Raw genomic sequence first — 16,262 nt, 5'->3', positions numbered from 1 at the left:
TTTGTCTTTTTTTTTCTGGGGAAAAATGCTTGGCCAGTCCATCACCTTTACCCTCAACTTCTTTAGCAAGGCAGTGGTGGTCTTGGAGGTGTGTTTGGGGTGGTTATCTTGTTGGAATACTGCCCTGCGGTCCAGTCTCTGAAGGGAGGGGATCATGCTCTTCTTCAGTATATCACAGTACATGTTGGCATTCATGGTGCCCTCAATGATCTGTAGCTCCCCAGTGCCGGCAGCACTCATGGAGCCCCAGACCATGACACTCCCACCACCATGCTTGACTGTAGACAAGACACACTTGTCTTTGTACTCCTCACCTGGTTGCCACCACACACGCTTGTCACCATCTGAACCAAATATGTTTATCTTGGTCTCATCAGACCACAAGACATGGTTCCAGTAATCCATGTCCTTAGTCTGCTTGTCTTCAGCAAACTGTTTGCGGGCTTTCTTGTGCATCATCTTTAGAAGAGGCTTCCTTCAGGGATGACAGCCATGCAGACCAATTTGATGCAGTGTGTGGCGTATGGTCTGAGCACTGACAGGCTGACCCCCCACCCCTTCAACCTCTGCAGCAATGCTGGCAGCACTCATACATCTATTTCCCAAAGACAACCTCTGGATATGACGCTGATCACGTGCACTCTACTTCTTTGGTGGACCATGGCGAGGCCTGTTCTGAGTGGAACCTGTCCTGTTATACCGTTGTATGGTCTTGGCCATCGTGCTGCAGCTCAGTTTCAGGGTCTTGGCAATCTTCTTATAGCCTAGGCCATCTTTATGTAGAGCAACAATTCTTTATTCAGATCCTCAGAGAGTTCTTTGCCATGAGGTGCCATGTTGAGCTTCCAGTGACCAGTATGAGAGAGTGAGAGCGATAACACCAAATTTAACACACCTGCTCCCCATTCACACCTGAGACCTTGTAACACTAACGAGTCACATGACACCGGGGAGGGAAATCAGGCTAATTGGGCCCAATTTGGACATTTTCACTTTTGGACTTTTGTTGCCAGCGGTTTAGACATTAATGGCTGTGTGTTGAGTTATTTTGAGGGGACAGCAAATGTATATATATATATATATATATATATATATATATGTTTGTGTGTGTATATATATATATATATATATATATATATATATATATATAAATAATTTTTAAGCTTGTGTACGTGTGTATGCGGAAATGCGTGAATATGCTTACTTGCTATACAGCCCATCCTCGGGTTTTTACACAGGAACTTTCTACTGAGAATCTGATGTTCATACATCAGTGACGTGTACAAGCACCCTATGGGAGTTGGTTGGTCCCATTGGGTGACATCACAATTATTAAATCTTTTTTGTATTGATCAGTCTTTGTACAACCCCCCCCAGCCCTGAACTACAGGAAAACTAAAAGTCTTCCCTTGCACTTGGGGCTGCACCTAAGGTCATCAGGACTGATGTAGGGGCCTATGAGGACCTGCATTGGACATTAGGACACTGCCAGAATAAAGGGCCGCCTACCTGTTCAGGTAAGTAGAAGAGCTCTTACCGTCCCCCAGACATATGTAATTATTCTGTGCAGTGCGGGGGCAGTCCCAGTGTAGTGGAAGACTTTGAGTTTTCCCGGAGTTCAGCTTTAATTCTATTAGAAGACTGCCATGAACTTTTATGCACATCCGATGGTGCAGCCATCGTATATAATGTGTCTATGCAAAGGATATATAAACCAAAACTTCTATCAAAAGATTTTTCCAAAGAGGCTGTGTCCCCGATCAAATCTTTATTATTACCCACACCAATAAAACACCGTGATATTCACAGAGCCACTAGAAACATTCCCCTACGGCTGCACCACATGGCCACGGACATCAGTCTACACTTACATACTGTATATTTATTTATATAAATGTATAATTCATGTAACACCATTCTCATACACAATGTGGGCCAAATATACCCTGTGGGCCGTATATTTAGATGTACCCTGTGGGCTATATACAAGGGGGATAGATATACCCTGGGGGCCAAATATACTGTGGAGGCAATATACAGTGTGGGCCAAATATGCTGTAGAGACAATATACAGTGTGGGCCAAATATACCCTGGGGGTCATATACAATGGGGGGCAAATATATCCTGGGTGCCATATACAAAAAGGGCCCAATAGACCCTGGGGGCCATATACAGTGTGGGGCCAAATATACTGTGCAGGCAATATACAGTGTGGGCCAAATATACCCTGGGGGGTCATATACAATGGGGGGCAAATACATCTGGGTGCCATATACAAACAGGGCCAAATATACCCTGGGGGCCATATACCATGGGAGCCAAATATACCCTGGAGGCTATATACAATGGGGGACAAATATACTGTGGAGGCAATATACAGTGTGGACCAAATATACCCTGGAGGGTCATATACAATGGAGGGGCAAATATATCCTGGGTGCCATATACAATAAGGGCCAAATATACCCTGGGGGCCATATACAATGGGGGAAAATATACCCTGGGTGCTATATACAATGGGGGGGGGCAAATATACCTTGGGGGCCATATACAGAACAATAGGGGGGGCAAATATACTGTGGCAGCAATATACAGTGTGGACCAAATATATCCTGGGTGCCATATACAATCAGGGCCAAATATACCCAGTGGGCCAAATAAACCCTGGGGGCCATATATGATGGGGGGGCAAATATACCCTGGGTGTCACATACAGTGGAGGCTAAGTATACCCTGTGGCCCCTATACAATGGGGGCCAACTAAACCCTGGAAGCCGTATACAACGGGGGCCAATCTACCCTAACTGTCCCTGGCTCACCTCTTTCATTTGTTGGATTTCAGATTTTGAAATCATGGAGGCTCCGCATCACAGGTGGGCCTTACCTAGGGTGGTCTGCATGCCTAGAAATGTCTGTTCCTTTTGGACAGAATACAAAGGGCATAGCTGGAGACCCATAGACATCCAGCCTCCTTGTTGTGGTGCCCCCTGTAGGCATCTTCCTAGTGATATGGAGATAGAACTTCCTGTAGAACTCAGAGGACTTGTGAAGTCTTGTGTTATGGGAAGGTGACAGACGTCTCATATGGTGAACCTTGGACCTTCAGATAATCTGCCAGGGCTGTTCATCACAGCCGACCATTGCACCCTCAGATGGGAGGAGGGAGGGGAGTGTTCTTCCCAGATTGTGTGTTCTCATCACCTGAACCTTCTCTTCTCTCTCCAGTTTCATAGCAGACAACGAGCAGGAGCGGGGGGAGTGGGTGGAAGCCATGATGCAGTCTGTAGCCGGTGCGCTGTCCAACCCCGAAGTCGCCAAGAAGATCTGGTCGCTGGAAGCCAACAAACACTGCGCTGACTGCGATGCCCAGAATCCCGAGTGGGCCTCCATCAACCTTTGTGTGGTCATCTGCAAGAAGTGCGCAGGTGAGGGGGGGTCACCCTATTGCTCTGATACATTATTCCTGCGCCTTGGTGGAGGTCATCCTTCTTATATAGCCAATTCTATTCTCAGGGGAACACCGCAGCCTGGGGCCCAACATCAGCAAGGTCCGGAGCCTCAAGATGGACAACAAGATCTGGACGGAGGAACTAATACAGGTAAGGCCGGCATGCATTGTGGGGGCATGTATGGTGGGACTTGTTATGTAAAGTGCCTTCATCATAATAGACTGGACCTCTAGGCAGTCATGGAGGACACCAATTAATGCAACTCTGTAATCATTAGTTCATCAGAAAATATCTATATTTTTTAAATACAGGCAGTGCAAGTATCTGAATTTGATATCAACCTCTTGCAGTCTCTGTGTAGCAGAGCTTAGACTGAAAGTAGGAGAAGCAGCACAAGCAGCTGATTTGCTTAGAAGGAGCGTTCTGATAGGAGGAGAGAGCAGGGCGTCCTAGAGATGAGCCCATCACTGTGGATGCTTCTCCTTTCAATGTCCTGTCATTGGCTAGGGAAAGGTGGGGGTCCAAGGAATTGGGTTGAATGATGCTGCTATCATTCAGCTTAGGACACGGAAGGACATCTAGTGGTAGAGAAGAAGTATTGCAGTGGATAGCTCCAGATTAAAGGATCTATTGCAGCAGAAGCCGATTTTTTTATGTTGTCTTTTTAAAGGGCTATTCATTTTTATTTTTTTAATGGAACTCTAATTTAAGCTTTTCAAAGGGCTTTATCATTAACATACAAATATATATTTCTTATATTGTATGTCTTATAGGTATTTATAAAGTGCCTATGATCAATGCAGTGCCTTATATATTGTGCATTCACATCAGTCCCTGGCCTCAAGGAACTTAATAGCTAAACCCAGGAGTTAAATGGATGCCCCCCCCCACCCCACCCCCGCTCCCCCCGACCCCCCCGACTTCCAGCTGAGCTGCAGGACACAATATAAGAGCTCCCAGTGTCACAGCTCTTTAGTGTTTTGGTTACAATGGAAACCCTGGTGGGGCTTTTCTGATGAAGATTTATTGGATGGTTCTGAAAACATTGTCCTCTCTGGAGCCGCTGGCTTCTAATATATCTCCAACAATGAGATCTCCCTGCAATATAATTCCCCATTCTTGAATTTCCCCACCCACCTTTATTTTCCAGCTTCTCTTGTTACATTTGTCATAATATAAAAGATATTCAATTGAGCAGGGATGGTGGGAACCCCTCATAATGGGCGCAGCAGGTGTACAGACCCGGGAACTCAGCACAGGGATGGTGGGAACCTCTCATAATGGGCACATCAGGTGTACAGACCTGGGAACTCAGCACAGGGATGGTGGGAACCCCTCATAATGGGCACATCAGGTGTACAGACCCGGGAACTCAGCACAGGGATGGTGGGAACCCCTCATAATGGGCACAGCAGGTGTACAGACCTGGGAACTCAGCACAGGGATGGTGGGAACCCCTCATAATGGGCACAGCAGGTGTACAGACCTGGGAACTCAGCACAGGGATGGTGGGAACCCCTCATAATGGGCACATCAGGTGTACAGACCTGGGAACTCAGCACAGGGATGGTGGGAACCCCTCATAATGGGCACATCAGGTGTACAGACCTGGGAACTCAGCACAGGGATGGTGGGAACCCCTCATAATGGGCACAGCAGGTGTACAGACCCAGGAACTCAGCACAGGGATGGTGGGAACCCCTCATAATGGGCACAGCAGGTGTACAGACCCGGGAACTCAGCACAGGGATGGTGGGAACCCCTCATAATGGGCACAGCGGGTGTACAGACCTGGGAACTCAGCACAGGGATGGTGGGAACCCCTCATAATGGGCGCAGCAGGTGTACAGACCCGGGAACTCAGCACAGGGATGGTGGGAACCCCTCATAATGGGCACATCAGGTGTACAGACCTGGGAACTCAGCACAGGGATGGTGGGAACCCCTCATAATGGGCACAGCGGGTGTACAGACAAGCTCCCAATAAAAAGACAGCAAATTTTGATCCCATTAGGCATCATGTAGTTACTAACTCAAGCGGGCATTTTGGCTGACATGTTTCAAGGATGGTCCCTCTTCCTCAGAGCCTGTAGATCCTGTTAGTCAATGCCACAACTGAGCATTCCCTGACACGTTTCACGGGTGGATCTTCTCCTTAGAATTCTGAGGAAGACAAACCACCCTTGAAATGAGTCAGCCAGGACATGATTGAGGTGATGGCTATGAGATAGCTAATGGGATCAACCATTGATTATTTTCTGCATCCATTTGGTAGAGCAGATGGATCTTATGATACAGTATATGCTATCATGCTGATTACCATTGTAAGTATATAGTAAGATACAGGCTTTACACACACATGAACTTTAATGGCAGCCCAGTCTTAGTCCGTAGGGTTCAATATTGAGTTGGCTCTGCCCTTTGCAGCTATAACAGCTTCAACTCTTCTGGGAAGGCCGTCCACAAGGTTTAGGAGTGTGTCTATGGGAATGTTTGACCATTCTTCCAGAAGCGCATTTGTGAGGTCAGGCACTAATGTTGGATGAGAAGGCCTGGCTCGCAGTCTACACTCTAATTCATTCCAAAGGTGTTCTATCAGGTTGAGGTCAGGACTCTGTGCAGGACAGTCAAGTTCCTCCACCCCATACTCGCTCATCCATGTCTTTATGGACCTTGCTTTGTGCACTGGTACGCAGTCATGTTGGAACAGGAAGGGGCCATCCCCAAACTGTTCCCACAAAGTTGGGAGCATGAAATTGTCCAAAATGTCTTGGTGTGCTGATGCCTTAAAGCGGAGTTCCACCCAAAAGTGGAACTTCCACTTTAAGCACTCCTTGCCCCCTTACATAGCACATTTGGCACGTAATTTTTTTGTGGGGGGGGGGATGGGTGACTAGTTTTGAGTGGGACTTCCTGTCCCACTTCCTACTTCCCACTACGGGCCGCCTAGGCGACTCCTCCTCTCCCCCTAGGCGGCCCTCTTTCTCGGCAATCTTCTGGGATACGCCACAGGTCCCAGAAGATTGCCTGTCTGCTCGGAGAGTGCAGTGCGACTCACGCATGCGGCTTCATGGCCAGGTGCCCACAGTTTCAATGGAGGAGCCGCGGAGAGGAGGGAGAGAGGAGCGAGGCTCCGTGCGGCCGCATCGCTGAACTGTGGGATGGGTAAGTGTCTGTTTATTAAAATTTAGGCGCTACACTTTTTGTAGCTGCTGACTTTTAATAAACAAAAAAAAAGCCTGGAACTCCGCTTTAAGAGTTCCCTTCACTGGAACTAAGGAGCCAAGCCCAACCCCTGTAAAACAACCCCAAACCATAATCCCCCCTCCACCAATTGATTTGGACCAGTGCACAAAGCAAGGTCCATAAAGACATGGATGAGCGAGTTTGGGGTGGAGGAACTTGACTGGCCTGACCTCAACCCGATAGAACACCTTTGGGATGAATTACACTGTGAGCCAGGCCTTCTCATCCAACATCAGTGCCTGACCTCACAAATGCTCTTCTGGAAGAATGGTCAAACATTCCCATAGACACACTCCTAAACCTTGTGGACGGCCTTCCCAGAAGAGTTGAAGCTGTTATAGATGATAAGGCCTGGCTTGCAGTCTCTGCTCTATTTGATTCCAAAGGTGTTCTATTGGGGTTGAGGTCAGGACCCTGTGCGGGCCAGTCAAGTTCCTCCACCCCAAACTCGCTCATCTATGACTTTATGGACCTTGCTTTATTGGTGATTTATTGGTGATTGGTGACTCCTAAACCTTGTGGACGGCCTTTCCAGAAGAGTTGAAGCTGTTATAACTGCAAAGGGTGGGCCAACTCAATATTGAACCCTACGGACTAAGACTGGGATGTCATTAAAGTTCATGTGTGTGTAAAGGCAGGCGTCCCAATACTTTTGGTAATATAGTGTAATATTATACAGGGGAGTTTTCTTGAGGATATCATGCAATGTTTTTGCATGTTCTATTTGTTCTGTGGTCTTGTGCAGAGATTCCCAGTCATGGATATCATTATCTATTAGATAGAGATTCATTGACGTATTCCCTAATAGAAGTTCCTCTGCAGCAGAATGTTATCTATCTTCGGTTGTATCTATCCTCATCACCTTCATCTATTTACAATAGGGCTTCCCGGCATGGTTACATAATGAGGGATTCTGGGAAGAGGCACTGGGGGGGTTAATGAGCCATGAACACGTCCATACATCGGAATGTTCTTTGTGGCCGAGTCCGGCCCGTCCCTCTGGTCAGCTGATATTTGTGCTGGATCAGTCTGTTGCAGTGTCTGGACAATCGGTCTGCGGAGACTGCGCAGTGCGCTCAGCAATTCAGGGCGACATTTAGAGGGTCACCGACTTTCGGGGGGGGGGGTTTACAGAAGGATAGAAGAGACAAGGGTGGGGGGGGGGGGACAAATAAAACAAGTGTGTGTTAGAATTCCAACAGATCACAAAATAGGAACCCAGAAGCTCCACCTGCTCTGATGCCAACAACAGTCGGGGTAGCACCACAAGTCCCAGCAGTCCCTGTGTCCAGATAGCAACACACAGCCAATACATAACTACTACAAGTATGTGTATATATATATATATATACACAGTGGGGGAAATTAATGATTGTATCCCCTTAGATTTTGGAAGTTTGCCCACTTACAAAGAAATGAAGGGTCTATCATTTCTATCATAGGTGTATTTTATATGATGGAGACAGAATATCAACCAAAAATCCAGAAAAAACACATGGTACAAATGTTATAAATTAAGTTGCAGTTCAGTGAGTAAAATAAGTATTTGATCCCCAAGCAAAACATGACTTAGTACTTGGTGGAGAAACTCTTGTTGGCAATCACAGAGGTCAGATGTTTCTTGTAGTTGGTGACCAGGTTTTCATACATCTCAGGAGGGATTTTGGTCCACTCTTCTTTACAGATCTTCTCTAAATCCTTAAGGTTTCTTGGCCGTCTCTTGGCAACTAGAAGTTTCAGCTCCCTCCATAAAATTTTCTATAGGATTAAGGTCTGGTGATTGGCTAGGTCACTCCATGACCTTAATGTGCCTCTTCTTGAGCCACTCACTCCTTTGTTGCCTCGGTGGTGTGTTTTGGGTCATTGTCATGCTGGAAGACCCATCCATGACCCATCTTCAGTGTTCTGTTGTCTGAGGGAAGAAGGTTCTCATCCAAGAGAACACGGTGAGTCCCCTTCCTCAAGAAGGCACATGTACAGTCATGCCAATGAACATCTAAATGATTCGGAGAAGGATTGCGAGAAAGTGTTGCGGTCAGATGAGACCAAAATCAAGCTATTTGGCTTTAACTCGACTCGCCTTGTTTGGAGGAATAAAAAATGCTGACTATGACCCTAAGATCACCATCCCTACAGTCAAGCACGGAGGTGGACACATGATGCTTTGGGGCTGTTTCTCTGCTAAAGGTACAGGCCGACTTTGCTGCATTGAGGGGCCAATGGACGGGACCATGTATTGTAAAATCTTGGATGAGAACCTTCTTCCCTCAGCCAGAACACTGAAGATGGGGTCATGGATGGGTCTTCCAGCATAACAATGACCCAAAACATACCGCCAAGGCAACAAAGGAGTGGCTCAAGAAGAAGCACATTAAGGTCATGGAGTGGCCTAGCCAGCCTAGTCTCCAGACCTTAATCCTATAGAAAATTTTATGGAGGGAGCTGAAACTTTGAGTTGCCAAGCAACAGCCAAGAAAACCTTAAGGATTTAGAGAAGATCTGTAAAGAAGAGTGGACCAAAATCCCTCCTGAGATGTATGAAAACCTGGTCACCAACTACAAGAAACATCTGACCTTTGTGCTTGCCAACAAGGGTTTCTCCACCAAGTACTACCCTGTTTCCCCGAAAATAAGACCTAGTGTGATTGTCGGTTATGGCTGCAATATAAGCCCTACCCCCCAAATAAGCCCTAGTTAAAGTCCTTGTAGGTCTTATTTTCAGGGTAGGGCTTATTTTCGGGGAAACAGGGTAGGGCTTATTTGGGGGGGGAAGGGCTTATATTGCAGCCATCACTGACAATCACGCTAGGTCTTATTTTCGGGGGAAACAGGGTAAGTCATGTTTTGCTTGGGGATCAAATACTTATTTTACTCACTGAACTGCAACTTAATTTATAACATTTGTTTTATGTGTTTTTTCTGGATTTTTGGTTGATATTCTGTCTCCATCATATAAAATACACCTATGATAAAAATGATAGACCCTTCATTTCTTTGTAAGTGGGCAAACTTACATAATCTGCAGGGGAGCAAATCGTTATTTTCCCCCACTGTATGTATATATATAGTGTACATGTGTGTATGTGTGTATATATGCAAGTATAGAGTGTACAGTGTGTATGTGTATATATATATATATATATATATATATATATATATACACATACATTTTTCCAGCCATGATTTACACAGCTCTGCCACACTGTATAGTCCTATCTGGTAGGGAAGAGAACGCGTTTTCCTCCTGCAGTTTTCAATTACAGATCTCCTCCCAACCCCTATCCTATGACAGTGAGGAGAAGCAGCAGACTGATGAGATCATCTCTCTGTCACTCTGCTCTTTCTCATCCTATCAGCACGTTCCTTGTACTGCAGCACAACGGAATGGCTCCTTGTGCTGCTTTTCCCTCTCCCAGTGTAAGCTCCGCTGCACAGCTACTGCAAGAGGCTGGGTTAAAGTCTCACAATGTGCATTAGAAAGCAAGTCAGACCGAGGGCTCCTCATTTCCTGGCTGGAAGACAGCCAGCATCATCTAGCACTTTCTTCCCCAGCCTGACTGTCCTTGGCCCTACCCATTCATTGGATTTCAGTTCTTTCAATCATGGAGGCTCAGCATCACATGTGGGTGTTGCCTGCATGCAAATATAGGCTGCCCAGGAAAGCCCACTCCTCCAGACTGCGACCCACCCATCCAAGAGCCACCAGTCTCTGAACCAGAGGAGCTTACACTCTAATGTGTAATGGTCTGACATATACCGCAGTGCTGTACAGAGAACACTGAGCCAGTCACATCAGTCTCTGTACCAGAGGAGCTTACACTCTAATGTCCCCTCCCCCCCACAGTCACATCAGTCTCTGTACCAGAGGAGCTTACACTCTAATGTCCCCCCCACAGTCACACACTATTATTTTGACTCAGGACACCCAACGTCTGGTGTCCTCTTGTGATTGGACGTTGGTTGTTATTGTCTGTGAAGAGTTACTGTCTCTAATTATCTATTTATCACCTCCATCTGCTGCGGGGATTAGTCTTCTCCTTCACGGGTTCTCGTGTCTCTTCTAATCCTTCCAGCTCTTCCTGGAGCTCGGGAATGAAGTCAGTAACAGGTTTTGGGCAGCCAACGTCCCCCCGAGCGAAGCCATCAACGCCTGGAGCGGGGTGCAGGAGAGGAAGATCTTCATTGCAGCCAAGTACCGCGAGGGCAAGTACCGCCGCTACCACCAGCTCTTCGGGAACCAGGCGGAGCTCAACAAGGTAAGAACACCTTCATTTCTGAAGTCAAAATATGTTTATAGATCGAAAAAATCTCTATTCCTTCCTGTGCCGAGGTGCGAGTCACATGGTGTCTTCCAGGGAATCTAGGAGGACCGGCTTTGTCTCATCAGTGGAGCTATTGTAACTAATTGAGAAATTACATTGATGACCTGTACCCCTCTGTACATGTAGGATCCGTTATCCAAATGCTCTCTGTTATGGGTGATTGTTGCCCCCAACACGTTTCGCCACCTGGTTGGCTTCATCAGGGCATAAAATGTATATTAATGTGTTGAGCTATATTATTAAATAATCAAATACAGTGAGTCCAAGTGCCAAAACAAATTCATAACAATAAGTCCCAAATGAGTGGTGATGAGTATAAACTATCTTGTATTCCAAGATCAAACGACAAGGAGAATCAAAATTCACCGCCACCACAAGTAAGGATGTACTCCAGTGGCGGTGCGTCCATTAAGGGCGCACGGGCGCCGCCCCTTCTCTCCTGCCACCCCCCTCTATGTATCATGGATAGAATCTATCCATGGCCGCTGTAGCCACCCCCTATTCAGGCATCCAGTCCCTTTTCGGACGCCGGGCGCCTGAATTACAGTGGCGGGGGTGTTTTTTTTAAGCACCTGATTAGAGCCATAGGGTCTAATAGGCTTCAAAAAAGGTGAACATGGAGCGCAAAGCAATGTGCTCGCAGTCCACCCGGGTGTGTTAGAAAAGCGAATGCCTGACCCGCCACCACAATGGGGTAAGTGCCGGGCAGACAGCGAGCGTCACAGTGGCTGCATATGATGGGCACAGCGGCTGCATATGATGGGCACGGTGGCTGCATATGATGGGCACAGTGGCTGCATATGATGGGCACAGTGGCTGTGTATGATGGGCACAGTGGCTGCGTATGATGGGCACAGTTGGCTGCATATGATGGGCACAGTGGCTGCATATGATGGGCACATTGGCTGCATTTGCTGGGCATAGTTGGCTGCATATGATGGACACAGTTGGCTGCATATGATGGGGCACAGTTGGCTGTGCATATGATGGGCACAGTTGGCTGCATATGATGGGCACATTGGCTGCATGTGATGGGCACAGTTGGCTGCATATGATGGGCACAGTGGCTGCATATGATGGGCACAATGGCTGCATATGATGGGCACAGTTGACTGCATATGATGGGCACATTGGCTGCATGTGATGGGCACAGTTGGCTGCATAAGATGGGCACAGTGGCTGCATATGATGGGCACAGTGGCTGCATATGATGGGCACAGTAGCTGCGTATGATGGGCACAGTGGCTGCGTATGATGGGCACAGTGGCTGCGTATGATGGGCACAGTTGGCTGCATATGATGGGCACAGTGGCTGCATATGATGGGCACATTGGATGCATTTGCTGGGCGAAGTTGGCTGCATATGATGGGCACAGAGGCTGCATATGATGAGCACAGTGGCTGAATATGATGGGTACAGTTGGCTGCATATGATGGGTACAGTTGGCTGTATATGATGGGCACATTGGGTGCATGTGATGGGCACAGTTGGCTGCATGTGATGGGCACAGTTGGCTGCATAAGATGGGCACAGTGGCTGCATATGATGGGCACAGTGGCTGCATATGATGGGCACAGTAGCTGCGTATGATGGGCACAGTGGCTGCGTATGATGGGCACAGTGGCTGCGTATGATGGGCACAGTTGGCTGCATATGATGGGCACAGTGGCTGCATATGATGGGCACATTGGATGCATTTGCTGGGCGAAGTTGGCTGCATATGATGGGCACAGAGGCTGCATATGATGAGCACAGTGGCTGAATATGATGGGGCACAGTTGGCTGCATATGATGGGTACAGTTGGCTGTATATGATGGGCACATTGGGTGCATGTGATGGGCACAGTTGGCTGCATGTGATGGGCACAGTTGGCTGCATAAGATGGGCACAGTGAGGCTGCATTTGATGTCTTTGTTTCAGTATTTTTCTGAATTTTTCAGTTCGTTTGCGCCCCTCCAAAAAATTTGGAGCACCAACTGCCACTGATGTACTCTTACCAAAAAGTGTGGACCCCCTGTTTAGGGAGGTCAAACAGGCTAAGATATCTCGTCTGGCACTGCTCCAGCATGGAAGACTGGGCGGTGGAGGTAGCATCCGTCCTCGAGCTTCAAGCTGCCTGTGATGGTGCCATAGACCCCAATGGATAAAATAAACGCTAATAGTGTAAAACCTCTTAAAAAAAAACTGTGTTTATTACATTAGTTGCACTTACATGGTTCAAAAAGCATAAATGCGCATAAAATCAGTGTCCAGCAAGTAAGATGGCGATCGCTTGTACATCCGGGTAACGCGTTGACGTGGACATGTAGCTCCGACTGACGCGTTTCTTCACTAAAAGACTTCTTCCAGGGCAACTTAAAGTGCTTGTGAAAATGTCATTGGCAGCAAAAACACAATGGCCTTGATTTACTAAAACTGGAGGGTGCAAAATCTGGTGCGGCTCTGCATAGTGGCCAATCAGCTTCTAACGTCAGCTTGCTGCAGTAAGTTTGGAGAATAAAACCCGGAAGCTGATCGATTTCTCTGCAGACCTGCGCCAGATTGTGCACTATTCAGTTTTAGTAAATAAACCCCATAGGGTTCCTTTACACAAGTTGAGGAGACGGTAAAACCACACGGCTGAGCCATGTTTTTACTGCCTCTGAACCACTCCCTCTTTGTCTGTAAAGGCAGCAGCTGGAGGGGCGGGGGATCATCACGAGTGTAAATGAGCCCTATAGGCTACATTCACACATAAGTGTTCCATGAACGTGCGCAAAGGAGCGCATCTTCTCACGTGTTCACAGAACGCACAATAAAGCACATGTCACGCCATCTTTTGTTGATGCCACCGCAAACACTCCTAAGAAACACGAGCCTCTTTCTAAAATGTGTTGTTTACACGCTAAAAACAGTTTTTTTTAGCTAGAAACATTACTTAGAACCCCCAAACATTATATATATATATTTTGTTTCTAACACCCTAGAGAATAAAATGGCGGTTGTTGCAATACTTTCTGTTACACCGTATTTGCGCAGCGGTCTTACAAGCGCACTTTTTTTGAAAAAAATACCCTTTTTTTAATAAGACAACAGTAAAGTTAGCCCATTTTTTGTTATATTGTGAAAGATGATGTTACGCCAAGTAAATTGATACCCAACATGTCACGCTTCAAAATTGCGCCCGCTCGTGGAATGACGGCAAACTTTTGCCCTTAAAAATCTCCATAGGGCGACGTTTAAAAAATTCTACTGGTTGCATGTTTTGAGTTACAGAGGAGGTCTAGGGCTAGAATTATTGCTCTCACTCTACCGATCGCGGTGATACCTCACATGTGTGGTTTGAACACTGTTTTCATATGCGGGCGCTACTCACGTATGCATTCGCTTCTGCACGCGAGCTTGGCGGGACGGGGCGCGTTTAAAATTTCTTTTTTTTTCTTATTTATTTTACCTTTTATTTTTTATTTTTACACTGTTCTTTTATTTTAAAAAAATGTGTCACTTTTATTTCTATTACAAGGAATGTAAACATCTCTTGTAATAGAAAAAAGCATGACAGGTCCTCCTAAATATGAGATCTGGGGTCAAAAAGACTTCAGATCTCATATTTACACTAAAATGCAATAAGAGAAAAAAAAATAAAAAAAATGGTCATTTAAAAAAATTAAAATAAAGGCCCTTTAAGAGCTATGGGCGGAAGTAAAGTTTTGTCGTCGCTTCCGCCCTGCAAAGATATGGAGATGGGTGGGGGCCATCTTCCCCTCACTCGTCTCCATACCAAACAGGAGAAGGATCCGATCGCCTCCACCGCTACCGGCGGCTCCGGTAAGCGGCGGAGGGCACCGGGGCGCAGCGGGAGGGGGGGTCCCTCTCCCGCCGCCGATAAAAGTGATCTTGCGGCGAATGCGCCGCAGAGACCACTTTTATCTTGAAGCGGACCGCCCGCTGAAGAAGAGGATACCGGGGTTATGGCAACTAGCTTCTGCCATAACAACGATATTCCTCTTTAAAGTACTGATGTAAAACTGCGATGGGCGGTCCGTAAGTGGTTAAATCGCATGCCGCTCCATGCCCCAAAAGAAGAAGCTTCTTTGGCGAAGTTTTTGCCCATAGGGTAACACATTCAAATAAATGGGCCGTCCTCTGTATATCACATGAAAACACGCAAAAAAAAAAAATAAGTGTAAAAAAACGTGCAACACGGAGATGTGCATGGAACCTTAGCCTGCTTTCACGCTGATCTGCTGCGGGTTAACCTGCAATGCGGTGTACCCATGAATTTCATGCGGGTTACCCCTGCTGTCCCATAGATTTCCATTGGATCGGGCGTTTTTGGTGCGTCTTTCAGAAAACGCAGCCGAAAACGCCTGAGCTAATGGAAGCCTATGGGAAAGTGCAAGTAACCCGTACAAAAACTGCGGGTCCACCGCAGCGGATCAATGTGAAAGCAGTCTTAGAGCAGCTGTCCTGTTAGGAAAGAAGTCATCGAGATTGCACTCGTTGGCAACATTTTTACATAACTTTGGGGGTGGAATCAAGAACAAAGGACAACATTTTCTCCTCTAATAGAATCCGCCACTGTCTTGTTCTTCGAAGGGAAAAGGAAACTGCAACAGCCCCCAAGTCATGTGCAAGACTTCCAAAAAAATCTTCACCCCCCTGCGACTAACGCTTGCCCGGGGCTGAAGCTGAAGGGTCACCCAATGCCGCATTCCCAGGCTGAGCACTCCATCATTGTTAGCTGTTTGCCTGGAGTTCAGCTTTAGGCTCGATTCACACTTAATGCGTTTTTTGATGCATTTTTCAGAAATGCAGGGAAATTTTTTTAACATGGGTTCCTATGGAACGTGTTCACATCAATGCATTTTTGTGCCTCTGCGTTTTTGGAAAGGGCCGGGGACTTTTTATCCCACAAAATGCAGCATTTTGCATGTGATAGACTTCAACGGACCCGCGTCCAAAACGCAAGTACAGCGATTTGTGTGTTTTGTTTTTTTTCTAGCTGTACATTCACTGTATATAACTGGTTGCTAAGGAGGGGGCTGGAAAGCCGGCCTCTGCGTCCTTAACAACCGATGAGTCATCAGCTGTCAGAGGGCTTCCCCACTGACTGTAAAGAAAAAGAATTGCTGGCTAAAAAAAAAAAAAAATTGTGAAAAAAAAACAGCGTGGGGTTCCCCCCCCCTGGTCCATACCAGGCCCTTGGGTCTAGTATGGATTCGGAGGGGGAAGAATTGCCGGCTAAAAAAAAAAATCGTGA

General features: G+C 46.8%; 1 protein-coding gene across 12 annotated transcripts in view; it reads left to right on the top strand.

Moving 5' to 3' along the window:
• ARAP1 (ArfGAP with RhoGAP domain, ankyrin repeat and PH domain 1) overlaps positions 1-16,262 on the top strand; it is a 324,988-nt gene that overhangs the window by 176,707 nt on the left and 132,019 nt on the right. For all 12 annotated transcript variants that reach the window (XM_073612624.1, XM_073612632.1, XM_073612623.1 and 9 more), the window contains 3 exons: positions 3,227-3,426; positions 3,515-3,600; positions 10,770-10,952. In XM_073612624.1, coding sequence (XP_073468725.1) covers positions 3,227-3,426; positions 3,515-3,600; positions 10,770-10,952 — 469 coding nt within the window. The remainder of the gene's footprint in view (positions 1-3,226; positions 3,427-3,514; positions 3,601-10,769; positions 10,953-16,262) is intronic.

This window comes from Aquarana catesbeiana, linkage group LG02 (assembly GCF_042186555.1).
Source record: "Aquarana catesbeiana isolate 2022-GZ linkage group LG02, ASM4218655v1, whole genome shotgun sequence".
Classification (NCBI taxonomy): domain Eukaryota; kingdom Metazoa; phylum Chordata; class Amphibia; order Anura; family Ranidae; genus Aquarana; species Aquarana catesbeiana.
The sequence above is the reverse complement of the archived record's forward strand: the minus strand, read 5'-3'. Positions and strand labels throughout refer to the sequence as shown.